General features: G+C 41.7%; 2 protein-coding genes across 8 annotated transcripts; both read right to left on the bottom strand.

The window, feature by feature from the left end:
- Positions 1-432: 432 nt before the first annotated feature.
- Positions 433-18251, bottom strand: CCDC62 (coiled-coil domain containing 62). 6 transcript variants are annotated; one of them, XM_072880338.1, is made up of 14 exons: positions 17703-17761; positions 17244-17417; positions 16816-17008; positions 16037-16203; positions 15172-15273; positions 14666-14837; positions 14479-14580; positions 13228-13316; positions 12155-12255; positions 10809-11558; positions 6879-7056; positions 6106-6237; positions 4355-4447; positions 433-952 (listed from the first exon to the last, which is right to left on the bottom strand). In XM_072880338.1, exons 2-13 carry the CDS (start codon positions 17277-17279, stop codon positions 4361-4363), a joined length of 2109 nt encoding a protein of 702 aa, XP_072736439.1. In that variant the 5' UTR covers positions 17280-17417; positions 17703-17761; the 3' UTR covers positions 433-952; positions 4355-4360. The 6 variants fall into 6 exon arrangements, with proteins under 6 accessions (XP_072736439.1, XP_072736438.1, XP_072736437.1 ...); XM_072880337.1 differs by lacking the exons at positions 433-952; positions 17703-17761 and adding exons at positions 1007-2212; positions 18121-18251; XM_072880336.1 differs by lacking the exon at positions 433-952 and adding an exon at positions 1007-2212.
- A 515-nt stretch (positions 18252-18766) lies between these two features.
- On the bottom strand, positions 18767-26967 carry DENR (density regulated re-initiation and release factor). Of its 2 annotated transcripts, none has more exons than XM_072880654.1 (8): positions 26500-26967; positions 25416-25530; positions 24380-24399; positions 24005-24089; positions 23270-23353; positions 21050-21166; positions 19841-19980; positions 18767-19044 (listed from the first exon to the last, which is right to left on the bottom strand). In XM_072880654.1, exons 2-8 carry the CDS (start codon positions 25519-25521, stop codon positions 19000-19002), a joined length of 597 nt encoding a protein of 198 aa, XP_072736755.1. In that variant the 5' UTR covers positions 25522-25530; positions 26500-26967; the 3' UTR covers positions 18767-18999. The 2 variants fall into 2 exon arrangements, with proteins under 2 accessions (XP_072736755.1, XP_072736756.1); XM_072880655.1 differs by having other exon boundaries at positions 26765-26967.
- Between the last annotated feature and the right edge of the window lie 56 nt (positions 26968-27023).

The raw sequence follows: 27023 nt of genomic DNA, 5'->3' as shown, positions 1-27023 counted from the left end.
GTGGGAGCAGCGCCGGCCCCGCCGGCCCCGGCCCCGGCCCCGGCCCGCCGCCGCGGGGACCGGGGGGGAGAGCCGTCCGCCAGCGGCCGAGCCCTCCCGGCCCGCTTCCCCCGCGGTGCGAAAGGCACGGAGGCTCCCCCCGGTTCACGAGGCACCAGCCACGGTGCGGGAAAGGCGACGGGCACGGCCTTGATCTTCCCGCTCTACCACCCTTCCCCGCCGCCTGTGCTGCGTCCCGCTCCTCACGGCACGACAGGCCCCTTCTCCGTCCCTCTCTAAAGCAGCCCCGCAAACACACCGAAGAGACTCGGAGCTTCATTACCACTCCCTTCTCAGCCTTCCCCTCAGAAAAGCCAAGCAGCAGAGAGCACGTCCACCCCTGCGGAAAGCAGGGCCATAGCTGTACAGCAGCTTTGTTTTCTTTAATAATAATTCAGTACGAGAATACAATAGCGAAGGCTCTCCCTGGAGCATTCGTAGTGCTTCCAGAAATAAGGCAGCCGAGTTTGATGCGGCTTGAGTTTCAATACAAGCCTCAGAGCGTGGCAGATAATACAGTCGGTTTGTAAGTCACTTAGTGCCTGGATAAATTAACCCCAATATTCCCCTTCTTCCCTTTCCACACATCCAGGACAGCCGCCACACAAGACCCTAGGGCTCTGCAGATCCTTGTTGCATCGCTTGAGCTCAGTTTTCGATATTGATTTGCAAGCCATCAGCAGAGCGTCTTGAACTCACAAGGGGGTTCAGCGCGTTCATCCACTAACACTAAACACATTTAAACAGGAAAGCACAGCTCACGCTGTGCCAGTTTCTCTAGGGTTTGACATGCACTGTAGTTGCTGGACAGCTTCAGGGTGAGCATCGTGGTATTGCCGTCGGTGGCTTTTTGGGGGGAATTTTTGTCTTACCCACAGCAGCAGATATTGAGGATGGAGCCTGGATAGTTTCTCTGCAGGCAAAGGAATCAAATGCGCTTTAAGGGTTTGTGGAAACTTGAAAAAAACCTGAGAAGCAGAGATTCCCTCCATGGGTGATGCTTGCGGGAGGGGAGGGAAAGAGCTTGGAGGACAGCAGCTACGATCAGAATCAGTCGACTAATTTTGAGGCGATTAGTACACAAAGGAAAGCAGGCTGTCATTTCGGCAATTAAAGAGAAAGCAGAAAATTATATGAAAGAGTTAACAAGGAGAAACCATGCTGCGAGTGTTGTATTCACAGCAATTAATTTCCTGGCAGTGGACAGAGCCAGAGACTCCCACCCCTTAGCTGCCCCCACGCAGGAAAAACGCTGGCGCAGCGCTCAGTGGTGTGGACTTGGCACGAGTGTCCCGAACCGCTCACAAACCGCAGCGACCGAGCAGCCCGCTCACGTCTCTGGCAGTTGGTGTCCTACGTCCCAGAGAACCGTCATAAATTAAGTACTAAATGTGTTGGACAGTGTGTTAAATAGGCAAGAAAGATACAGCAAAGGTGTCACCTTTATTAGCTTATTTGATCTTTTAGTTAAAAAATAAGTTCAAATTATGATCATGGCACATGTCTTGGCCACTAGTCAAAGATAAAAACAGTTTAAATCCTAAAAAGCCGGTCGCGTTATGCGTTGCTGCTGCCATACAGTGCTAAGAGAGCCCATGCACACCCCTGATCTCGCTACAAGCTTTGTTAGAACAAACAGCTCCTGACCGGGGAAGGCTGTTTTGCCCATCTCATGGGTGACAGCTCTCCCACTTCAACAATGCAGGAGGCAGTTCCTGGTTACAACACTAACTGGGAACTTCCTATAAACATTATTCATCTCTCTCTCCACAGCAAGAAGTCCAGAACAAAAACAATAAACTAACAAAAAAAAAAAAAGAATGCTTGGCTGTGTCATACTCTATAAATATTTCTGAGCCACCATAAAAAAAAAAAAAAGGTAAGAAAAATAGTCCCTATGTCGTAACAATTACACACTTAAGATTCGTAAAAAACAAGCTAGTATTTAACCTGAGGTCTCAGCTATAAAAATACTTTTGTTAACCTTGGCATAATTCTATGTTTTATTTCAAGATAAACTATATTCCTGCATAGTCACATCTTTTTGCCACTTGAGAGTCTTTCAAACACTCACAGAGGCGTGGAAAAAAATTAGGTAACTTTCCATTGTAGCTGACGGGTTGATGATCTTCAGTTCTCAAAATTAATTCTATATTGGAAACTTCTTCATCCACTGCAGAAAATTAAAGATTTTTATTAAAATGCAGGAACATTTCCTCTAAAATATATGAAGCAATCACATAGATGTCAATTCACTATATAAATTTTCACACTGCAGACAATAAAAACATAAGAGTAAAAATATAAAGAGGAGAAAGGTAAACAAAGCGCTTCACAGAAAGACAACAGTCTCAGGGACACCACTGGAGTGTTCTGAAATAAAATCTTCCCAGTTTGTTTTGCAAAAAGGAGTGATCTTCGTGCCCTCGGCCAGCCACTGAGTCACCGTTTACGAGCAGTGGCACATGCTACGGTGTCCAAAACTGAATATATCCTTTTACTCATTGCTTTCCTTCTTTGCTCTTCAACTCTCCCCCACCCAGTCTCTCTCTAAAGGAAAAACAACTGACTGATGAAAATGGCTAGAGCACTGTCAGCTAGTTAGGAAATTAACCTAATGTTTACCAGTGCATCTGCCCTCAAATGATTTCAAAGCAATAAAAAACCAACCCAACCAAAATCAATTCGATCAATTCTCTATACGAAATTGCCCAAATGTTACTTATTTCGGTACCTGCTATCAACTCAGCAAAAGCTGCTTTGGATTTAACTGATCACAGTGATTCAGTGCCTTTTAATAAACGAAGAAAATAAGAATTATGCAGCAGCCAGTGACTTGCACAGTCGCTAATGCTTGCCATGGATCTACAGCGAATTGTGGGTACGTTTGTTCCACCAGTTCTTTCTCACTTGAGGCAAAGGATATTATTTCTGTAGGCTAAGCGTACGCTTACCACTTTGCTGTCTCAGCATTGTGCTCAGCAATTTTGGGGATTTGCTCCTGAAACTTTTTAACATCAGTAGTTTCAGGATGCAAGTCACAGTGCTGGCTTCAATCTATAAAACCTCCAGCTTCTTCTACCTTAGGGCTCTTTTTAGGAAAAGAGCAGCTCTCTGCGCAGGAACATTACAGCAGAGTAAAGTACGGCATTCCAGCTACTCAGCATCCATTTCCTATGACAGCCCTATTAACGTGCACTAAGCAGACCCAACTTAAGTTGAAAGAAGACTTAGTGTCTCCAGACTTAATGCAGAAACAGCAGAACATGAGGGTGCTAAAAACCAACACCACTCCCCAGGGGCACAGAGGGTTTAGCTCCACAGGGGAGAAACAGTTCAGGGACTGCAGTTTGAATATACTGAGAGAGAAGAACTGAGCACCAGCTCCCCACTGGATTGAGGTTGATCAGTATGAGAAACCCAGTGCCACACAGCTTCACACTGCAGCTTGCTGTGTAATAACTGCCCTTTGCAGACATGGGCTTGGGTTGTGTAAGCACTGGAAGATTTCTTTTTTTGTCGATTCTTTCCCCCATTGTTGCTAGTTCTTATTCAGTTTCATGTGGTGTTTGGTATTTTAACCATATCTGGTTACTCTTTTGTCCTCGGAACCAGACAACATGGTGCCTATTGCAAGCATCCAATTCACATTAGTAGAACAAATAATTAGAGTGAGAAATTTCCTGATTCAAAAAGAAAAAACAATCTGCTATGGGCAAGGCTGCTTTTTATATTCTGAAACAGCCCTATTCAATACATTCTACTTTTGGAGCTCTGAGCCCAGGAACAATATGCTAAAAAGGCTCTTGGCTGTGGCAGTGAAAAACACTTCCCAATCTCTTATTTAACAATGTTCATATCCTTGATCCTGTTATCTGTAACACACAGAAGGACTTTAACTACAATAAGCAGTGTGCAGGTACTCAGGAATGGAGCTCCGAGATCTGACTGCCCAGAGGATGAGGAGCATGCTTGAGAAAAGTTTAATTATTTGACTAAAGGAATTACTTGCTGCCTTAACATCCGTTTGTTGTTACAGTACTCACAAGAGTTTTATTGGACATGCATTCAGAGCAGTGCACTTAGAATCTTGTGCCAGGCTCATAGAATCATTGAATCATTTAGGTTGGAAAAGACCTTTAAAATCATTGAGTCCAACCGTAACCCTAACACTGCCAGGTCCACCACTAAGCCATGTCCACAGTCATCTCAGAAGTCCATAGACTTGTATTAATATTGCAGGCACATTTATAAAGAGGGAAACCAAAAAATCAACCAAAAAAAAAAATCAAGTTGAAAACACCTTCATACTCACAGAACATCACAGAGAAAAGAATGGAAGCTTAGTATCTCTTTCTTCTGCAGCAGATAACTGGGTTCTGTGAAGGGCTTCTGCAAGTTCTGTTGTCTATATTGTAATGCAAAAACACTATGTGGAAATCAAAGAACTCAGATAATAAAAATTACAGAGCTGCCAGATTCAAACTGGTGAGCAGCAAGGATACACTTTTTAATTCCCTCTTCTCCTCCCTCCCCCAAGCAGGGCACAGAATCCAAAAGGTACAAATTCTTACTGATTAAATTCTAAGGGTTGTATTTGATATGTTTTAAAGTGCAGTTTAAAACAGCCTCAGGTAAGCCTGGTTTTAAGCACAGATCAGCTGGCCTGCATAGATTAACTAAAACATGCTTGACAAGTTTTTGCCCAGAACTGCTCTGAAAGTAGATCAAAGTTCCTCAGATGTGGTTCAGAAGCTACCCCCGCCAGTAAACAGGAGCCTGCTTTATTTTCTATCCACTAAAGCAACCATTCCGAATGAGAAGCTAATTTCCAAGCTCAGAAATGCAGTATCAGGGTATAAAGCAGAGTCATGCTCGCTACTAAAGGACAGCCCGTTTAGCCAAGCTGTGACGTGCCAACCAGTAAGCAGGAGCCAGACAGCTAATGGGGCTGGGCAAGAGCCACAAGCAACCACTGTTTTGTAGAGAGCTTTTCAGGAATCCCTCCTGCAAGACAGTCTTTCCAAAAGACTACACTGTTGCTGTCTTTCACGATGAATGAAAGCCTGCAGATGAACTTCTAAACAAAATATCCTTTCAGTTTATGCAAACGCTGGCAGACAACCTTTATACTCTGTCAGTCAGTCCCAGCACAGCTAAGGTTTTATGGTTCTGAATGTTATAAAAATTACTTTGTCTGTTACTTACAGTAACATTGTTCTGGTCAAGTTCATCTAAGGATATAAGGAGTGCAACGTTTTTAGAGAGAGGTAATACCTTTCAGGAGAAAGCTGAGGTTTCAGCATGCAGCCTTCTCATTAGGAATCTGCTTTAAAACCAAAAGCCTAAATTCTCCCTTTGTGATACATATCAGCACAAGTTTACTCATTTCTAGTGATGAGTGGTACAATCTCCTTGTCAAACAAGGTAGAAATTCTCAAGGATACTTATGAAAACAAACAAGTGCCCCCTTCTCCAATTACTCCTATGGCCCACATACTCAAGGCAGAAACTCCCTATCAGCGTTCATGCTCATAAAATAAATTGCCATGACAGCTACATACAGGTTATTTTCTTTGATCATTGCGCATGTTCTCTGACCTTGCAATGAAGGAACTAAAGCTATTAACCCACAAAAACTCTAAAGTTATTTAAGCTGAGAGTCTGCTTTAAATTCATATACAAAACTATTCTATATATCACCTATTTCCTATACTGTCCTCCTTTCCACAAATATACCTAGCGTAATAAACCAGTTCTGAATGTAAGTCATACTTCTGTTCGCTTTTTTCTAGACCTCCTACAGCTTGCTCCAAAATGACTTCTTCCTTCCATCTGTTTAGACACATGCAAAAGTCAAATCCTGTCATGACCTTGAGGAGCCATAAAGAATCCTATAAAAAAATTCAACTACTTCATGCTAAGGCACGCAGGAATTTTCTCTTTAGCAAAGCATGAGGAGGATATTGTTTATAATGTCATAGCATAAGTCAAGCATAAGGGAAAGGATGTTTGCAATCACTCTTCCCGGCCACCTAAATCTAGTCATAGGGGAGTGATATATACCATATTAATGCTGCTGCTGTTTGGACTGCAGCGAGGGCTCGCGTGGAGGAGAGTGCTAAGCTCCAGATCAGCAACCATCTGTCGAGACTCGGCCAACGCATGTTGCAGCTTACTTATGGGGGAACTGGTGTCCTGGAGGAGACAGAAAGTGAGTCAAAGTTATGAAATGATCTTTTTGGAATATGTCAAAGGATTGTAACATACCAAGAATCATCACTTTCATTTTGAAATGTCTCAGTTCAAAATACAACAACATAACACTGCTCCAGACTCTGTCTAAATGCTGGCATTTCTAATAAACACAGAGGTCTTTCCTAGTGTCAGCTTTTTAACAGGTCTTCACATGCATGTATATGTAGTGCACACAACAGCAGTACTTCCGTGATAAAGGGGAGAATAAAAAAGACATGGAAAGAGGGAAAACCAGGCAGAACAAGGAAGAAACAGTGTCCAATAGTTTCTAATAACTGTGTCCAAGTGTACTCAGATATTGTGCTTTACTGCAATTACCAATTAGCCAGCATCCATTATCCCAAAGCCTTTCATTTCAAAAGCTTATCTTTTTTTTTTTTTTTAAACTCACTTATGCTGTCCAAGACATATTGAGACAACAAGGAATTATTTTGAAAAAATATTTTACCACCTTTGCTTTAAGCCTGCTGTCTCGTCATTCAAGTCCCTAGTTCTTCCATGCCGGCAGACATTTGCCTTCCTACTATCAGTCACAATTCCCCTTAAAATTAATGAAATACATTCTGCAATAAAATACTGACTTGGTCCATGGTAGCATTACAGCATCTGTTTGTTGGCTTAGTCACTGAAAAGTTATTGATCTCCGGAGGGAAGTCTTCATCAGAGAATTTCTCACACCTTTGAGGCCTGTCTCCTTTCTGGGTGGATGTCAAACAGGGAGAATCCAAGTGAAAAGAATTCAGATCCACATTTTCTTCACTGTTAAAAAAATTAAGACATTGCCAGAAACAGTATCACCATCCTTTTCAAAGTTTCAAAGGAAAATCATGGGACAACATAAATAAGTATGGGCCCTGAGCCAAGAAAACAATCAAGCATTTGAGATTACTCTGTTCCTCAGAGTGGTTCCCATGTTTAACAGCTTCATTAGATCAGTTTCATCCTCTGAGGATAACAGTTTGACATTCAAGCAGTTTCAAGAACAGCTACATTACCATGTGCTTGAGTATCTGTTTAACCTTGCAAAGATCACACAGAAGGCAGTATTTAGTTCCTCTCAATACTCTGGTACTCTTTCTTCTCTCATGCCCTACTCCCTTTTTTTTTTTAAATCAACCATTAGGCAAATTAATATTTGTAGGTGTACTTTTCAAGGGAATTTCAGTCTTTTAAAGTCATCATCTCACTTCAGAGATCACAGGAGATCTCTGAAGCTTCTCAAAGAGGCTTTATTTTATTTATTTTTAAATACAGCAGCAAACAGTAAAGTGCTGTTCGGGCAAACTGTGATTAAACCCAAAACTCAGTTGCCTTACTACCATTTCAGTGTGGAGCTGAAGCATACAATCTATTGGCATACATCTTCCCCTAGGTTTTAAAGCAAAACGAAATATTAATTTAGCAGTAGGTATATCTGAGTGTATCTAGGAATATCTGAACAGCAATTTAAACAACAGTTAAAGCAACAAATCATACCCAGCACGTTATTACTGTCCAAACACTGACCCACAGCCTTGCCAAGCTTGTCCTAATACAAAAGGTCTTTAGCTCTTAATATGCATGTCAAGTGATTGAAACTTTTCTCTTACACCTTTCCCACACTAAAAGTTAACTTTATTATAGCCTACCCTAGAGAAAAACAGTTCTCAATTTCAATTCCTTAAATCACAATTTTATCAAAACATACCAAATCCCTCACCCAGCTCAGCACCAATTAATCACAAATTAAGACTAGAACTAATAAAAGCTGTAGCATATTAGGAACTATCTTGATCACCCTAACTAAGCCCTCTTCCCCTGGGATCACCTGTCCCCTGTGCTGTGTTTTCACTGAGTGCTGTCTGCGGCTTGTACAAAGACGCGCCCTGGTTTCTGCTAGCCATTACAAGCTATGCAGTGAATTTCATTTTCAACTGCTAATTTCCACTTCATACAGTTTTTAAAAAGTAAATACAATAGCGACTATCTCCCCAAATAAAACATTTCTGTATTCATCACACTTCTGAACAAAACAGAAACACAGTGCTAGCACTGCCTGGATTGGGTAAATAATTAAAAAATACGTATATTTTAAAGAAAATACTGTCTTCAAATTTACAACATTTCATTAAATATTCTTTAGGTACAACACATTCCATGCCTGGCAAGACTGTTACAAAAAGGTTTATTTTTAAATGACATTCAAGCTAAGAAAAAGCCCTTGTGAGAGATGCCAGCTCAGAACTCTCTGCTGTGTCTCATTTCACTTCTCTTGTAGAACACTGGGACACAACAGGCTTTTAAGGCAGAAGAGCTCATGTTTGTGAGCTTCTGACAAGAAAAGGCTTTGGAGAGATGTGAGGGAACAAGCTGTAGCAGCCTAGAAGCAGGGGATGCGAGGAAACGCAATGAGCACAGCTAGTTTTGAAGGATACACAGGTTGGGAGGGAGGCGGGAAAACAGGTTTGATTTTGAGGCAGGGAGATGGCTCAAGGAATGGGTGGCTTAGTCCAGCGGGAGCAGACTGAACAAGTAACAGCTGACGCTCCATCTTTAAAACCAGAATTGAGATAAAAATCCAAAGGCAGCAAATGTTGGTCCAACATAAATGAAGTCACTAAGTCAGAGCACACAGAAGTGATTCCTGCACTACAGTATTTCACAATCGCTCTTGCAGTTGGATAAGGTATGTGACTGCGTTAATAGCCTTCTTGTTGGCTGCTCCAGAATTCAAGAACTCATGTCAAAAATATTTGCTGGGCTGACAGGGACGTGCCAGTACCCTTCCCTACACACAAAATACATCATCAGCACTACGAAGCCAGCAATGGAAAACTGGAGGATCCAGATTCAAGTCCCAGAAGGAATGTTGTATTTAGTCTCTGCCATTAATGCCTTAACAAGAAGCCCACACTGAAGACTGCAATACTACTGCCTTCCTTCCATTTATGGGGCAAGAATTTATTTGATGGCAAATGAGAGTCAGCAGGGGCTGGAAAGCAGACAGCCTGGGATTTGCACTGAGTCAATCCATCCCCAGTTATCAGGGCTCCTAGGACCAAATGTGGGCATCAAGAAAACTTGATAGCTCAGCAGCAAATCCCAAATGGGTAGAGCAGCCCTCCCTTACTGAAGGATATCTGCTCTATCTGCATCACCCATGTTGAATTAGTTCCTTCTCCCCTAAAATCCCCTTAAGGACAAGACAAAAAGTGAAAGCAGTTTTCATGATTCAGCCTCAAAAGAGATTTGGAGGGATGGCAATGTGTCATTTGTGCTGCTGGGGGAGTAGATAAGAAAGGTCAGGGTAGACATAAGGGGAATGGAGTCTTTTTAATGATTTATGGACAGCGGAAACTAGAGAGTCCACACACAGAGTGAAGCTCAGCTAAGCTGTGTGGGAATGTGCTGGGACAGCATTCTTTTTCAATGGCTGCCCATTCACCTTGTTTCTGAACAGGTCTATCTCACTGCAGTAACAATTTCTGTTTGGATGTTGGGCAGACTTGCTGGCTAAAATTCTTAGCAGGTTTAAACAGCTATTCATTCACTGTACTTGTCAAACTACCAGCTGAAAAGCTACTCTTCCTTCTCTTCTCTTCTCTGTCTAAAAGGCAGCTATAAAATCTCTGTAAAACTTCAGAAATCCTTCCAAAATAGAGCTGGTAAGTCAGTCAATTTTTTGAAAGGAAATAGAGGAACCAACACAACAAATCCACAGAAAATCACAGCTCTGAATGCCCTTGCTTGTGCAGGCATAAAACCACTTCTATAAATGTGAAGCAGCATTTATATCTCGGATACCTTCCAACACCACTAAGACGCCCAAGTATTTTTCCGACACTTCTCAGCATTAGAAACGTCATTCTGCTCATCCCCAACCACATGTCCTTTTTTCCTCCCCCAATATAAACTCAGGAATCAAGTCCCATGAACAAAGAGGCACTGGAGAGTGGACAGATTGCTGTTCTTTAAATCTTGCCATCTCATTTTCTTGCCCTGAGTGAGGAAAGCAGCCTGTGCGGAAGAGCTGTGTCCTACATTCTTGCCCAGCCACTGTGTGATTTCTCAACAGAAATAACACAGTCACTAAAGCATCACACAAAATCTAGGTTTGTTTCTTGCCTTACAGAAACATCACTGCAGAAGTCCAACTCTGGTCAGAACATATTTTACCTGCCAGATTTACAAGCAACATCTGGGATTTCAAAAAATCAGAAGATTTTAAAATCTGCATTTTTCTCAATGAGTTTATTTGGCAAGTTATGTGGTATTGCAGCTTCTCCTACCCACGCAGCTCTTGGGGATAAGAGATGCAAAAAAATAAATGCATAAAAATAGAATCATGATACCTTAGAGCTATTTTAACTTATTTAAATTTACTACTTTTCAAGTTGGTAGACTAATTTTAAAACAGCAGTTACTTTAAACATCACTTAAGATAATATAAATTATTGGGAGCTTGTACACCCAAGTTTCTACATAACTCCAGCTTGTACCTATCTATTTCTTAAATGTAACAAGCACATAACCTTTTTGAGCTGGCACATTTCATCTCTTGTGCAGTCTTGAGACAGTTGCAATCTTTTCCATGCCATATACTTCCATCTCCTTTTACGGGTTTGAAAATCTGCAACCATTCTGGATCTGATACTGGCTTCCACCATGCATCTTTTTTTATGATGAAGTTACTACTACAGGAATCAGATTCAGACTTGTGAATGGCAACAGCAGTCTCTCTGCTTTTTTGTCCAAACAGAATTCCAGTTCTCTCTTCCCAGGCTTTATTTTCATTATCAGTTTTGTCAGATGTGACGGTGTTCTGGATCAAAGTACTTGGTGAATCTACACAAGAACTGACGTTAAGCCAATGCTCATATTCAGGTAAAGATGACTCAAAGGTTTGTTGGTCTCTGCTTTCCACTCCACTCTCAGAAATTTCCCCGTTTCTCAATGGCCTTGTGTTGTTTGCCTCACAAAATACTTTGCTGCCTAGCTCATCAGAGCTTGATGCAACATCCTGCTTTTCTCCTTCTTCCATAAGGACAGCCAAGACTTTCACAACTTTTTGACACTGGTTTAAGTATGCTGAGGTAGTTTCCTCCAAGTCTGATGCATTCGGTAACAGTCTATTATCTACTTCACACATCTCAGAGGTGGTTTTTACCCTACTTTTTGGAACTTGTGCAGTTCCACACTCCTCGTGTATCCCGTAGGTGCCCTCAGTCCTAACCGTGTCTGTCTCGCTGTTACTTTCAGTGGCAGAGAATGCCATACCTATGCTACAATGGCATGATAAAGAAAACAGTCAGAAACACTGCATTTAAAGAACACACATAACTGTATTCAAAGTTAAAGCTATGCATTAACCAGAGGCTGTAGCCATGGTTTTGTGGTAGTTCATATACCAACAGGCAGCTGTATCCTACCAAAACCTGACAGAAGTCTGCCCAGATTTGGCTGTTACTTTCCAAAATCAGTCTGAGAGTTCCCTTATGTTTTATACAGTGTGGTGATTCTGTCTGAACCTCCGGGGTGTGCACCAATTTCCTAATCTGAAAGCAAAATAAACTTTGATTTTTAAACAAAAGTAGTAGTGGGCCAGATTAACACCCCTACCTCCAGACCATTCCATTTTTTTTAAAATCCGTAACTGTCTGGCCTGCATACCACGCTTTATTCTGTGACTGATACTCATGGTGTCTCCTGACCAAGTTAAAAAAGGTATCTGACAACTTCACTGGATGTTTGTGTTGAGTCCAGCAAAGCCATCTTGACACAGCACACATCTCTTTTAGGATGTTAGTTGTGGCTGAGCAGTTAAGTTTCTCCCTGAGAGTGGGGGGGAAAAAAAAAAAAAGAAAAAAAATTACTTTACCTCCTTTCATGTGCTGCCTTTTCATGCTTTTGCCTTAATTCCTGAGAGCTCTCCAAATTGACGTGAAGAAATTGCAAGTCACGCTGCTGTTTTACGTAGATCTGTTTAAAGATAGTAATGCGCATTAGTGAAAGTCTGGAGTGCAGGAACATTGTCATCAGGTACTAACACACTGCTTGTCTTCCAAAAATATCCTCAAAACACTTTTATAAACCAATACCTGCAGTCAAACTATTGTCAAAGCCTTCCAAATCTAAGGGGCCATCTCTGCATGTATTTAGGAAATAATGTTTTGCAGCAATAAACAGTATTTCTATTAGAAGACTGTAGTGTTCTTCTAAGATGGAACCATATTGAACCATAAATACAATAACATTACTGTTATTTGATATTTAATACATGATGTTATTATGTTGTTCAAAGCTATGCAGAATTACAGGACATGAATGACGATCATCGTATTTGGCTTTCACTGCAGGGGATTTTTTGTAAAGCTAATGTAGAAGACAACATACCGATCAATTATTTGTAATTAAAAAAAATTGGACATGCCTTGAGAACCTCAAATGAGCACAGGCGAAAACACTGGTTTTAAGTCTCTCTTGGAAAACAGATCTTTCAGCACACCATGCCCCTTTACCCTGCATGAGTTCACGTCGGGCATGTGTGCGAAGCAGCCCGCCCCACTCCCACTGCCTTTCACATGATTTCTTGGAGCCTAGCACTCGCTGGTTATACACACACTGACGAACTGTTATCTCAACAGGGTGCCCCACTTTCCGCCTGTGAGGGTGGTATTTACTCATTGTAGGACTGAATAATTACAATTACACAAAAAAAAGGCTAAAGGCACATGTAAATACAAGGATTTGTACCATGGGTTTTTAATTTTAACCAAAAAAAAAAAAAATCAACATTCCATAGGGATCCCAGCAAGGCAGAAATGGCAAATTTGAATTTTTTTCTTAATTAAGAATAGCTAGATATAACTTTTTTATAGTGTTCCATGCTGATTTGATGTTATTGAAAAATGCCTTCATAATCTCAGAGTAGAAATGCAACTAGGGTTGTACCTGTCGCAAACTTGATAGTTCTGTGTCAGTCCGCACTTGTTTAGACTTGGCAAACTGAAGAAGTTGATCTTTTCTCTTTGCTTTCTCAACTGTTTCAAAACACACACAATTTTTTAATTAGTTAAAGTGAACAGACACAAAGCAAGTCCATTTGTTAACATGTATGTCTGTAGCAGTAGAAACAGCTACCTAACCAAAACACAAGCATTTTCTTAAGATCAACAGGATCTGTTTCCCCTCCAAATAAAAAGAGCACAAAAACCATACGACAACTAAACAGCTCAAGTATTTTCCTCGGAATTTTCACCAGCACCTAGCTTTATTTTACTAGCAGCAATATTCTACTTCATTGACTGATTTATTTCACTTTTTCATGTTAACATTCCTCCATGGAAAGGAAATTCAGTAATTAATTCTAATTTATGCCTTGTACAGGGAAGTGCTGGGAAATACTTCCCATTACTATTGTTTTTAAAATAATGAGACATGGAATCAATATTTGGCAAAGGTAATCACAGATGAAAAGTGACAGGCACAAGTAAATCATCTCACAGCAGAGGTCACCTTTGGTCACCTCATCTGTCAGGGTACATTGCTTGTCTGTAAGAACACTGCAGCAACAATCAGCCTGCCTTTCCTATCCGCTGCAGTACAGAAGAGCTTCTCTCTACCCAAAACCAAAGTGAAGCTATCAACAGATAGCAAGTTGCAGTTTACCAAATCCTGCATATTAAACTATCTAAACCAAAAGCATCAGTTAAAGAAAAACAAGAGAAAAAGTGAAATTGTGAACATACTTCTTCGATACAAACACTGGGGAGAGTGAATGGGCTGGTAATTCCATAGGGCCTAAGCTTTAAGTTTTGTATGTGGTTTCTTTCCAATAGGTCACCATTTTGTATGCAACCTACGTCAGAAGGGAGAATGGCACCCCCACTTATTCTATTAATACCACAGGAGACATAAAAGTCTCAAAAATTTTCAAGAGAGAATCCTCTGAGCCATTCACTCCTCCATGCGTAATCATATTGGTGACCTTTGTGTTTTTACAAGATTTTAGAAACTGTTCCTGCAGAAGCCCTAGATATTGCTTTCATAGAAGAATGACAAACAAAGGCATATACCTTTATTAAACTGCAAGAAACGTAGATAAGAAGCTGCCTACTTCACAGATATTAGTGAACTGTTGTTGTCTAGAAGCCTCTGAACTGTTGAAAGCAAAGGCATGAAAACCCAACTCCCCACACTTACCAACAAGGGCGAGCTCATTCCTCAAGCAGCCATTTTCTTGTCTGAGGTAAATGATTTCTCCCTGCTGCTTATTATTTTCCTTCATCTTTTCACAAAGGTCATCTTTAAAACAAAACGTAGTATTTCCCAGAATGAAAAGCAATCATGCTGGTCTGCACTGAATTAGGTGCCCAGTATGAACATTTACCTTTCAGCTTATTTGTTTCAAGTATTAGTTCTTTCAGTCTCAGTTTCAGGTCTTGTTTTTCTTTGTTGAGACTGAATTCCTCCATCTTTGCTGCACGCAATGCACTTTCCAGCTTTTTGAATTTAGATGTAAACTCAGTAATGTGATCAGTTGTTTCAAGTATAACCTCGTCCTGAAATATGAAATAGAATGTATTCTTGATTATTGTTTTATCTTCATGTATGGATTTTGACAAAACAACAGTACATGTTATTACAGCAGTTATAGCTACTTCACAGATTTTATTCTGAGCTCTTGAGGAAAAAACCCAAAAATCAAAGCCAGGAAACAAGCTTGTTTATGAAAATAAACCAGTTTATTGTTTGTTGACCACTTTTCCCTTCTCAAACAAGCCTAAGAATTAAACAGCAGTGAGATCAACGGTGACTAAACCCCTGCGTTACAGTCACCAATACCTGCACTGCAGTTTGACCACATTTATTGCCTGATGAGATGACAGACGTTACCTTCAGCTTAAGCATAGTAAGAAGCTCCTGTTCTCTCGCTTGCAGCTGGCCTGTTTTAGCAGACAGTTCCAAAACTGAGCAGTGGAGACTTTGATTTTTCTCCTAGTGAACAGAAATAAGAGTATCAGTTACTACCTCAATGATTCAAAGTTACTATTTTCCAGTAAATGTGTGCACAACTTTATTTAAACATTATGAATGGTAATGCAGGATTCTGAGCAAGCTGTGAGGATCTGGAGAAGAGAGGAGTGGAGTAAAAATTGTTCCCCAATTCGTTACAGCCAAACTTGCTTGCAATCAAGGATCTTAATATCCTGCATGTCTTAAGTCAAGCTGATTAGACAGATGAAAGCGCCCAATACTGCTTTACTGTATTGCATGCAGGGGAAAAAATTATCCCAATAAACACATCATTGCCAAATCACTTCTAAAAAAATCTAGAACGCTTGAATACCAATTATTTTCGTATCCTTAAACCATTTTCAGAACGTTCAGATAGTAATCAAAGTTGTAAAGAAAATTTTCTGGAACTCCCCAAGCAAGTACCAATACTGTTCTGGGGGCCAACACTACCTTTTGCAATCACAGTGCCTGCCATTTTTGGAGGCAAGTTCGTTCTGAGCAGTGCTCCCCAAAACTACGCAAACAAACAGCAAACTCCAAATCCTAGCTTAGGAAAGCTTTTTTGCCCTTTTATTCTTCCAATGAATCAGAGCTATGCCTTAATCTAAGATTACTGTACTAAAGGACAAATGCAACTCAAGAGCCTTAATATGAAATATTTATTCACTAGTGAAACTCACAAATGCCGCTGGCATTCTGTACACGCACGAACTGCAAGATCAGACCATCACTCAACTCCTACCTCCAGAGCCTGACAGTGAACAGTTGCATCTGTTACTTTTTGAGAGAGCTCTTTAAACTTTTGTTGTGTATTTTCAAATGTTGTCTTACTGTCATTCTGCTGAGATGCTAAGAACTTTAACTTTTTGGTCAGTGATTTTATAATTTCATTTCTCTTGTTCAGCTCATCTGAGAAGAAAGGAGACAAGGTATGTGTGAGAAAACAGCTCAGATACTGCCATGCAATTTTTTAAATCTCGGAAATAATTTAATCCACTGTTTTAAAATCATGTGATTCAGAAACGGATGCTCGCATTGGATACTCTGCAGCAGGATTCCCTAGCTACCCAGGTCAGATGGAATATGAATTCTGTGGTGACCTCTGTACTATCGCTGTCACACAAGACTGTTCAGAGCTGCCAGGTGATTAGCCGGGTGGCTTGCGGATGATGTCAGAGCTGTGCAGCAGAACCTCAGGGCACACGGCTCTGCAGTACACCAGCATGTTTGCAAATTGTTCTCTTCCCCCACATTTATTTCATGAGATTTTTTTTTTTTAAGGAATCCACAGAAGCAATTTACTTATTCAAACGAGAAAGAGCTGTTGATTATCATACCCCTTCAAGATCAAATCACTTTAGTACCATCGTGGAAGTTTTGATCTCAGAAAGAAGACAAGCAATTTAAGGCTGAATGGTAGGAAATGGTTCCTTATATGACGCAAAACTGTTATTGAGGGGTCTAAGCACCTGAACGTACTTAAAAGACCAGGGTCTTATTCTTCATACACACAATACTTACTGTTTAATGAGTTGCATCGTTCTGCTAAAGTCAGTATTTTTTGCCGATCATCTTCCCAGGCTAGAAGCTGTCTCTGATGCACTGCAACCATGTCATTGAGTTCCTTATCACGATCTTTCAGTTCTGCAATTAAAAGCTGGAGTTCTTGCCTCTGTTTCTGAATGGTGCCGTTCTCAAGGCTTGGGCTAAGTTTCTATAAAAGGGAACACATGGAACACACTTCGACATAAAGAAGAAGAGACAATAATAAACTCGAGGTTTTAATTTAAGTTAAAATATTTTTATATTATAAACAGAGACCATTCCAAAAGGTTCCTCATGCTTGTGATACCACCTGTGGTTCTTGACTGAAACTGGTAGCGGTACAATGAGTAATTTCATGTTAAAAATAGAGCGCTCCGATTGTTAACTGTACGTTTATTTTTTACCTGGGGCAAAGCAGAACGTGGCAGTGATGAGTTCATAGGGGACTGGGGGCCAGAGCGCTACCAGGCATTAGTAGATACTGGTAACTATTTATGACTGTAACGCTCAGCATGGAGGCTGCCTCTGATTGAAGCACTACATGGTTACCCGCCGAGACTCCTTCTGACCCGACAGCCCTGCAGGAATGACAAACGCAAACCGTTGAGAACCGACCGTGGTGGGGGCACCACGGCCCTGCGGCCTACCACGGGCGGCGAGGCCTGAGGAGGGCCTGAGGTGGGCCCCGACGTGCCAACACCTCGGGGGAGCGGCCCCCCTCCGCCGACCGCTCCTGGGACAGGCCTGCGGGTCCCCCATGCCCTCCCGCCCGGCGGGGCCGCCCCCCCTTGGGGCCCGGGCCCTTCCCCTCCCCTCAGCCCCGCCGCTCCCGCCCGTTACTCCGCGCCCCCCGCCAAAGACACCTGCGCCCTCGCCCTGACGTCACGGCGGCGCCCCGCCCCCGCCAGCCGTTGAGTGGCCGCCTCGGGCGGCGGTTGGGCAGAAGCCCCGCCCCCCCAGCGGCGAGGCTGCGGGTTCGAGCCCCGCGCCCGCCTGGGGCCGCGCTCCGCCGGCGGGGTTGGAGCTGCCTGGAAAAACGTGAGAATTGATAATGTTGCTAACAGGAGACGAGTAAGAGCTACAGGATGTTACAGGATGGCGGTTACTACCCTGCTCAGCTTTTAAATGGAACTACTACAGCGATACAGTTCTCTCGTTAGAGACACCATTCGCAACTAAACCCATCAGTTTATAAACAAAAATCACAGAAAAAAAAAACCCCGAACTTTACTGGTAGAGGAGAGGGTGTACAATGCGTCACCCCCTTGGGTTTGACCTTACCTAGGTTTTAGTGACAGGAGATTGTCAATTCCAGGCCTCTGCCACCAGGGAGCATTTAACGTTTTAAACAAAGCAGTGAAAAACGAAGCATCAAATCGGTGCTGGAGGCTGCTTGCGGAGTATGGAGAGCTGCACAGCCGGCACCCCGCCCGACCTGCTGCCTGAACAGTTTGTGGAAACAAACAGTGGTCACTATAAAGTTGTGTTAATTACTGCCGTTCTTGAACGAGCAGTACGCTAAAAGCACAAAGCCGCTAAAATTGCCTCACCTAGAAGACCAGCAGGGTTACGAGATTGTTTGGAATGATGAAAATATGCTAAACGCTTCAGACATTCACATGTTCCTCAGTGTTTCCACTTAATAGAATAAAATAGTTCAGTTGGAAGGGACCTACAACGATCACCTACTCCAACTGCCTGACCACTTCAAGATGCATTTTTCCCAAACCTTTAGAATGTTTGTTCCATTCTAAGATTTTATGCAGCTCAATGAGAGGTACGAGTTTCTGTACATCAGCCACATGCTTTATTCACTTAAGTTCAGCAGAAAGGACAGCAGATTAAAAATAAGCTTTTAATGACTTAAATTATTATTTTCCTATAAGATTGTTAGAGGAAAGTAGCTGTAAAGAAAACAGAAACTGTATTCAGTGAGGAACAGTAATTTTATTTAAATCTACTTCATGCGTAAGCATGACAGAACCCCAATTTAACTTTGGCAAATATCACAACAAAAAACCCAAGCAGCCTATACAGAACAGTGAAAATGCCAAGGATATGGGTTCTCCACAGTTTCACTGCAGAGCAAATGGATTTAGAAGCCTTGCTTTGGCTACATCATTTATAACCATATAATTAAATAAAGGTAGTCTTTCACTATCACTTCTTGACTTCTCCAAGATCTTCAATGCTATCATCATCCACCTAGGAAAAAAAAAAGGCCAAAATACAGCATATTAAGTATATTTTCTTCTTACATGTCTCACTCAATATTCACCACTGTAGATGTAATAAAGTGTGGGAGAAGTATACAGCACCATCTGAGCTTCCCTGCTGTAAATTCTAGCGACATGTGCCTATAGGACACAGCTGAACCTACAGGGCTCTGAATAAAGACAGGCCTACAGAGTAATTTCAGAAAGAACTACAATCAGGAAATACCAGAACAAGGAAGAGTCAAAGAAAGTGCTTGCAATTACAGCAGCGCAACCAAACCTCTCAACCGTCAACATTTCAGTCCAACCCAAAATTAGCTAATTTCTTCTTCTGAAGCACAAGTGGTTTTGTTTCTGGTTTTGTGGGGGTTTTTTTGTTGTTTTTGTTTGTTTGCTTGTTTTTTATTTCGCAATATTTTAAGATATTTTTAAAAATAGGATGGCAATGTAAGAACACTTAGGCATTCACCATTAAGAAACAGTCACAAAGAAGCCACAGATATTTGACAGCTGGACTTATTCCAACATGCCTTCCTCACTGTACTATCCACAGCAGCAACACTACACATTTAGGGAGTTAATGGTTCTTGGACAATGGAAGCAACATTTTACTTCAAGATTCATCACTCCTTAACCTAGTCATTCAATGGTGGAATGCAACAACTGGTCTTTTATTTTTACGCAACAATCTGTGCTGCCAAAGATGAAACCCTTTTTCAAAATCATTGGAAAGTCACAGGCTATTGTGGAAAAGCAGAGTTCTGACAGAACAAAGGGTTTATTACCTCAGGCCACTTCTCCTGTATTACATCAATAATGTCATCTGTAAAATCCCCCTGAATGATGATTTCATCTTCTCCTGTTACCGAGGCACCGCAGGAGAATTTCTGAGCAAAAAACCTTTGTGCTTCCTTAAGATCAATTTCTGTTGACAGGAAAATGGACAGTTTAAGCACAGTCATTGTCATAAAAGTATTTTCTCAAGTTTAAAACCAAAATCTTCTTTTAACTGTTGCAAAACTAGTGGCAGTTTACAGTTAAAGCTTTGCTACAGTTTCCATTGAAAGCAAAAGGCTCTTGTTTACATACAAAACAACTGATTCCACAAATCTCACAAACTCTTCAAGGCAAAAATCGCTGAATGTCCTCTACACATTCTGTTTGTCTATGCTACATGCACTCACCAGAAAAGCACATGCAGAACTGATTAAAAAGCCCCTCCAGTTCTGAAAAACTTCCACAGTTATTGAACAAGTTTTTCCATAGAAGTGCTTCAGTATGTTCCTTTCAGAAACATGTCCCAACAATTTTTGAGATTGGCTTCCAGCACAAAGATACATACCCACTTCAGATCAAGGTAGTGCGCACTACTGATCCCTCAAGAAAACTGACTATACTCTCATGCAGGAAAGACATATTTTGTCAATACAACCAAGGTTAAAACTTACCTTTTAAACAGAATTCATGATCAATGTGTGAAGTAAGATGTTATTATAAACACCAAGTGGCTGTTTGCAGCTGAACCAAAGCTACGTAGCACAGCATTGTTAGTGTACTTTGGTAATAATTTGACTGCCTTGCTAGAAAGGCAGTTAAAGCCTTACTTAATCAGCCTCAAGAATAGGTAAAATTAATCATCAATAACATATTTACTGGTTTGATGGAGATAAGAAACTTTTTGAAAATAAACATGTTTATAATTAAAGACAATAGACTGCTCTGAAGTCTAGCAAGTGGACTGCTATGGGAAGCCTTGTTTGAAAAAAAAACCTGTCACCCTATGTGTTTGCAAACACCATGGACATAAGGACTTTAATAATTTATCGCTGAGGGAGGTCAGTGTACCATGCTTTGGAACTGCTAAAAGCACGTTGGGACTTTCACCTCGCACAGATGGAAGCGGATCACTCAATGTAATACAATCAGAAGAAATATGAAGTTAAAGGCAAGCACATCTAAAACCAACAAAAAACACATAACAAAAGTCAACTCACCAAACGTTGCAAGGCCACATACTCTCGTGACATATTTTTTCTTTGCTCTAGGAATTTTAGCTATCGTAACCTTCTGTGGTACAGTCTTCTTTTTCTGTTTTATCTGACCTCTTCCACCTTTAAAACAGAGTATAAGGTTACATAATTAGTTAAATGATGTCACACTTAGAGAAAAAAGCATATAAGGTCAGATTTCATCCCTATAACAAAGAAACAGTTATCTTCCCCATCTGTGTTGGTAAACAAAAATATATTTTGCACATTGTCTCACGTTCAGGTTTAATTATTATTTAAGAAAGGTCCCATCTCAAAGCTCAATATTACAAGAAGTAACAATATATGCATGTCAAATGTGCATTCAAGTACAGCTTGCACAGCAGAACCCTGCTACAATTATCAAAAAAGGGGTTTTCCCCACTTTACTAATCACTGCATTTGGTCTACCTTTAACCCCTCTTTCAGGAATTGTTCTTTGGTTGTAATCCTAGGAACAAACTGTTACTTTGAATGTTTTTCATGAGTTTAACATCCTTAAGGTTTGTGTCCCAGGCAAAGCAACTTATTCGTGTCCGTTTACTGAGGCCATGAGGACGTGCCTACTCAGGCTGCTGGGTTAAACAGCAGATTAAGTTCTAGATATCCATGCACGACCCCAGTGTGAACCATGTATCTATATATGAGCTAGCAGAAAACACCACGCCTCTGAAACAGAAGCCAGCTACAGTAGTTGACTGCCAAACTTCCACATGATTTAACATCTTCTTTCTTACTGTCTGTTTCTAGGGCAACCTGAGGGAACACTTCACATATCAGGCATTTATTCTTCTGAGTAAAGCATGCAGAAGATAGATTCCACTCATTAGGATTCTTCAAGACAGATTAAGATCTGTTAACTTTGTATACAGTCATCAAGTTACTCCAGGGTAACCAAAGTTTCATGTTCTTGAGCCTTCTCAGCATGAAAACGTAAAGAATTGATGGCAAGGAAACTAATCCCGTGACTACTTCTTTTTCTAACATGCAGCACTTTCAATTCTACATTACTATAAATTGATATCTGATAATTTAAGACAGTAAATTTCTGTCTTAAAATTTCTTCAGTAAATCTCTGCAATGTCTTAGTAATTTTTTGCTTGGTTTTTTCTCACTCTCCCTCTTACATTCAATCTTATACCATCCTACTTAACACCATACCGTAGCTTTCATGAAACTTTAGATTCTACAAGAAAATCCCTAAATATTTTAAACACTATTATTTTAGAACCAAAAACCAGACTGAAAACTAACCATACCACCCCACACAATAAATTAATGTTGAAAGAAAATGTCCTGAAGTCTCTGGGAAAAGCATCCAAGCTACAGAACGTAAATTACTGTTGTCACTACACATAGCCTACTGACAAGGTAAACATAACTGGTTACCAAGACACAAAAATAAAACATCTGCAGTGATATGTGGCTTAAAATCTGAATCTTACTGAGCTATTGACCATAATTTCTAAAGCACTGCAGACACAACTGACACTCCACAGGCAAATGCATATTAACAACCCCAGCATTCTGATTCATGGTGGAAAGTATGTTAATTAAACAGAAAGAACTCCAACGATAGAAGATGAAACTGTGGTTAAATTGTTTCATATATTTTATACCTTCCAAAGTTGGTTTTTGAAAATGTTTTTCATTAGTATTGCTGGGAAGAGACATAGTTGTTAATGGAGACGTAGGTGATAGTGTTAAAAGCATAAAACCAAATCCTGTTATATGAATACAAAGGAGGGGTGGAAGGAAAAAAAGGCAAAAGCAGTGTCATAAGGCATTAATTAGAGGAAAGCAGTCTTTGTTCTACCCTGCAAGCAATCTATAAACTGCTGTTAAACAGGGCGGAAACAAGTATTCCGGGAGGCATGCCAGCTGATTTTAGGTTGAGAAGAATTACTCCCTGAATAACTGCGATAAAAATTACAGGAACAATAAGACACATGATGCAGGTCATCTTTCACTTGCTATTACTACTATCCATTTCTTTCATCAGCATATATCACTGCACTAACTCTGCTACTACTGGAAGATAGATATTCGGTATCTTTTGTGCAGAATCAAAGCATAGCTAACAACCGAAATGCAAGGAATCCATGCCATAGTCCAGACCAGCAGGTGAGAAAGGGATGCCCCAAACTGCTTAGAAATCAGTACCACAATCAACTATTTAGACCTTGCCTCTCTTTTGCTTCTTCTTCTCCTCTTCTTCTCCTGCAGTTCCTTGGCCTTCTCCAACCCCAGCTTCCTGTTTAGGTGAATTTTCTTAAATACATCAGAAAGGAGTGGGGAGAAGAAAGAGAACAAAATTAATGGTCAGACGACCACAGCCTTACAGCAACAGAAAGTAAGGTACAGTGGCATTTTGCTAAATCCGTAAACTCTTTGCTTAAGTGCAGCAGCCCCTTGACTGATGCATGTTACATCTTCATTATAGTACTTGTACAAATTAGACTTCAGAAAAGCTTTAGCTCAAAGATACAATTACAATTTCAATACAGGCTCTTCACATAATTTCCACAGAGAGACAGAAATTAATATTGAAATTCCAAATGCAAATCAACAAGTTCCCTTTTATTAATGACCTTTCCTCCAGCCATCCACAGTAGACTGGACAGACATAAAATCCAATAAACTAACTCTGATGAGAAACAAGTGCACGGATGACTGGTTACAGTAAGAGCCTTAAGAAAGCTCAAACATTATTACTGAGACTACACATTGTTTATTCAGTGTTTTCTGACATTATCAAACATATTTTCACAGCATCCAAAAGCATGGCAGACTCCTAAGAAAAGTATTAACTTTCACACTTGATACAGCGGGAAAAGGGAAGAGATGAGAACTGGACAAGCTCAAAGATTTCTGAATATGTCTAAGGGCCTGTATCAGTTAGAACATAGAAAAGATTCTTACCTACTGTAAGTTTTGCGAACTCATCTGGAAAATTCTTTTCTAACCATTGTCTGCATTTAGTCACATCAGGCATGTATTCGCAGTACTAGGGAAGAAAGCTCATATGAACATTGTTAGCAGAGTAACTACAAAATACGTCACAAACAAATACACTGAAATATATTTGCAATTCAGCTCAGCCATTTCTCCTTAAGATGACTGAATACCAATACTATATTAGTGTATAAGAAACCTCGTGCCATCCTAAAGATGACAGTGGCTGAAGCACAAAACTGCCACAATTAAGAAAAGCCAGAAAAGATCAGAAAGAATCATCATAGTCAGGAATCACAGGACAGAAGGAAGAAATTTGGACAACAACAAAAATTAACTCACCTCTGTTGGCAATGAACAGACTGGAGAAAGAAGAGGGGGGGGGAAAGAATAGATTACAAAAAGAAGCTCTCCACTTACAGCCTTAGTGTTAAATTCAAAATGGTATTTTAAAGTTAGAGATCACTTCTTAGATCATAACTTCTGGTTATAAACACACATTGACTCAAAAAGATACTTTATTGACACCACTCCACATTTTAATTTTTCCTCTCATTAGTCATTTGCTCACACGCTCTGCATTAGGATAAAACTATGACAGCCAGAGCAGTCAGTCAATGAAGGAAGGGAAGGAGATGCCTACAGCTTTGGGAAAAGTTACAGAAAGAAACACCAGTTCTACCTGAGGCACAAGATATACCTAATAATCACATGATTTGGTTAGCTTTCCTTTTTCCAAAAGCCGCCAAGGTCCAGAAGATGGGCTTGGCCCCAGAACAAACCCAAACCAATTGTGCAGATTTTCACACACAACAGGGAATTCCTTCATAATCCCCTGCAACTGCATTCAAGCCCAAAGCAAAATAACACACCTATCTAAAAAACATACCTGTCAAGATTATTTACTTCCCTTTAAATTTCATCCACATCACTACAAATGCAATGAGTAAAGGGTAATTCTAAACACAGTGCAACAATTACTTTAATGAATTCTAACTTTATTTCTTATTGCCATACTAATGCTCAGAGGCCTCGTGTGTGCTAAAGGCTTTACTGGCTTTCTGCAGCAAGAGATCTTTGCTCAACAGTTCACAATCTGAGCACTGCTCCCACTACTGCAACTTTTACACACAAAAAGCTCTTAGTACCTCCATTTCTCAGGGAGAAGATGCCTATGTTTCACCAAAAATGCTTCAGGTGAAATACACAACACAAACTATTTCAGATAGACGATCAGAAAGGTCAAGCTGACTGTCATCTAGCTTCTCAATAAAAACTGACCAAAAGAAAATCTCCACTTCTCTCATTCTTTCTGCTAGGCTGCCCTCACAAACAGCACATTGTAAGAATCATGGACAACCGCCCCTTCAGCACTTGCCTCCGCAGTAGAGAACCCGAAGAGGATAGTCGGCATCTGACCTGGCACCGCTCCTTACGTCTCCTCTGCAGTCAGGGACCACAGGTTCAGCTACATCTGTGGCCATGTCACAAGCCTGGAGGTGACAGAACAAAATAATCAGGACCTAAGTTCTGGGTTAAAGTTATTCATGTCTTTCCCAACTCAACAAGAATCCCAGAGACTGACGAATCCCAGAGAAAATAGGTACAATCGCAAGGAGACCAGGACAGATCAGGGAGAAAAAAATCAGAGTCAAGAAATAATAAAAAAATATGGGGAAAATGGCTGCAAAAGATACCAAGCAGTATGGAATTCTAGCACATAAGAAGAAAAAAAAAACCAAAGTGCCACAAAATTCAGTGTAAAATTAAGAAAGATCTGCGAGAACAACACATAGAATTACAGAACATACTGGGTTAAGCAAAATGTGAAGTATCATGTTAAATCAGTGGCAATATGAACAGTAGGTGCACTGGGGGAGTAGGGGAGGTACTGCCGGTATACTAGCAAAGAAAAGGGGTCATTTAAATCAGTGTCTGAAGAGTTACAATCTGCTCCTGGGACATTGGCAAAAAAACCCCAAACACCACAAAACAAGCAAACCAAACTCAACCCGCTAACACGATTAATAATGGTTTACATGCGCACATTTTCAGGCAAGGGGCTTAGGAAATAGGAGTCAACAGAGAAGGGGTTTGCAATGCATAAGAAGCCCCCCAGGATCATGGGAGCAAGCAGGATATGTGTGCAGAAGACACAGAGCCAGGATGTTGTGCCCGGGCAGGGAAGAGAGCTGAGGGAAAATGCCAGGGCGCCAGAGGTGGTGGGGTTCGCGGTAGGGGGACGGCAGGGAAGGCGGTAGGCGGTCATAGTGAGGGGAAGGGTGCTGGAGTACCCACGGAGATCCCAAATGGCGGAGGCAGGGAGGGTGCTGGGTAGTAGGAGGTAAAAGTGAGGGCAGGTCGGGGGGAAGGGGAAGGGTGCTGGGGTACCAGACATGATGGGGATCACAGACACGGTGGGATGGGGGCGCGGAGCTGAGGGGAAGGCGGGCGCCCGGTACCTGAGAGGGGAGGATGCTGAGGTACAAGAGGCCAGGGGGATCACTGCCAGGGGAGGCAGAGCCGCAGTACCGCAGGAGAGGGAGAGTGTCGGAGCTGGGGGAAGGATGCTGGTAGCCGGGGAGGGAGGAGGCCGCCCGCCCGCCGGCGGGACGCCGGGGCGGGACGCCGGGGCAGGCCGCCCGCCGCTGGGACGGGGCGGCGGCGGAGCGCGGCTCCCGCAGAAAGGGGCGGGGGAGCGCAGGGGCGGCAGCGGCGTGGCGTTACCCGGGAGGCCCCTCAGGCCACGGTGGCGGGAGGGAGGCGGCTGCTCCTCCTCCTCCTCTTCTTCCTCCTCCTCCTCCTCCGGCGGCGGCGGCGGCGGCTCCCACGCACCGCGCGGCACGTGCGCCCTCCCCAGCGCCGCCGCCGTCTCGCGAGAGCCGCGCGCCGCCGGAGACCGCACGGCGTGACGGGGAGGGGCGTGGCGGTGCGCGGTTTGAGCCCGCCGGCTCTCCGTACCGGGGAGGGTGTGCGCTGGTTCAAG

This window comes from Ciconia boyciana, chromosome 15, assembly GCF_034638445.1.
Source record: "Ciconia boyciana chromosome 15, ASM3463844v1, whole genome shotgun sequence".
Classification (NCBI taxonomy): Eukaryota; Metazoa; Chordata; class Aves; order Ciconiiformes; family Ciconiidae; genus Ciconia; species Ciconia boyciana.
The sequence above is the reverse complement of the archived record's forward strand: the minus strand, read 5'-3'. Positions and strand labels throughout refer to the sequence as shown.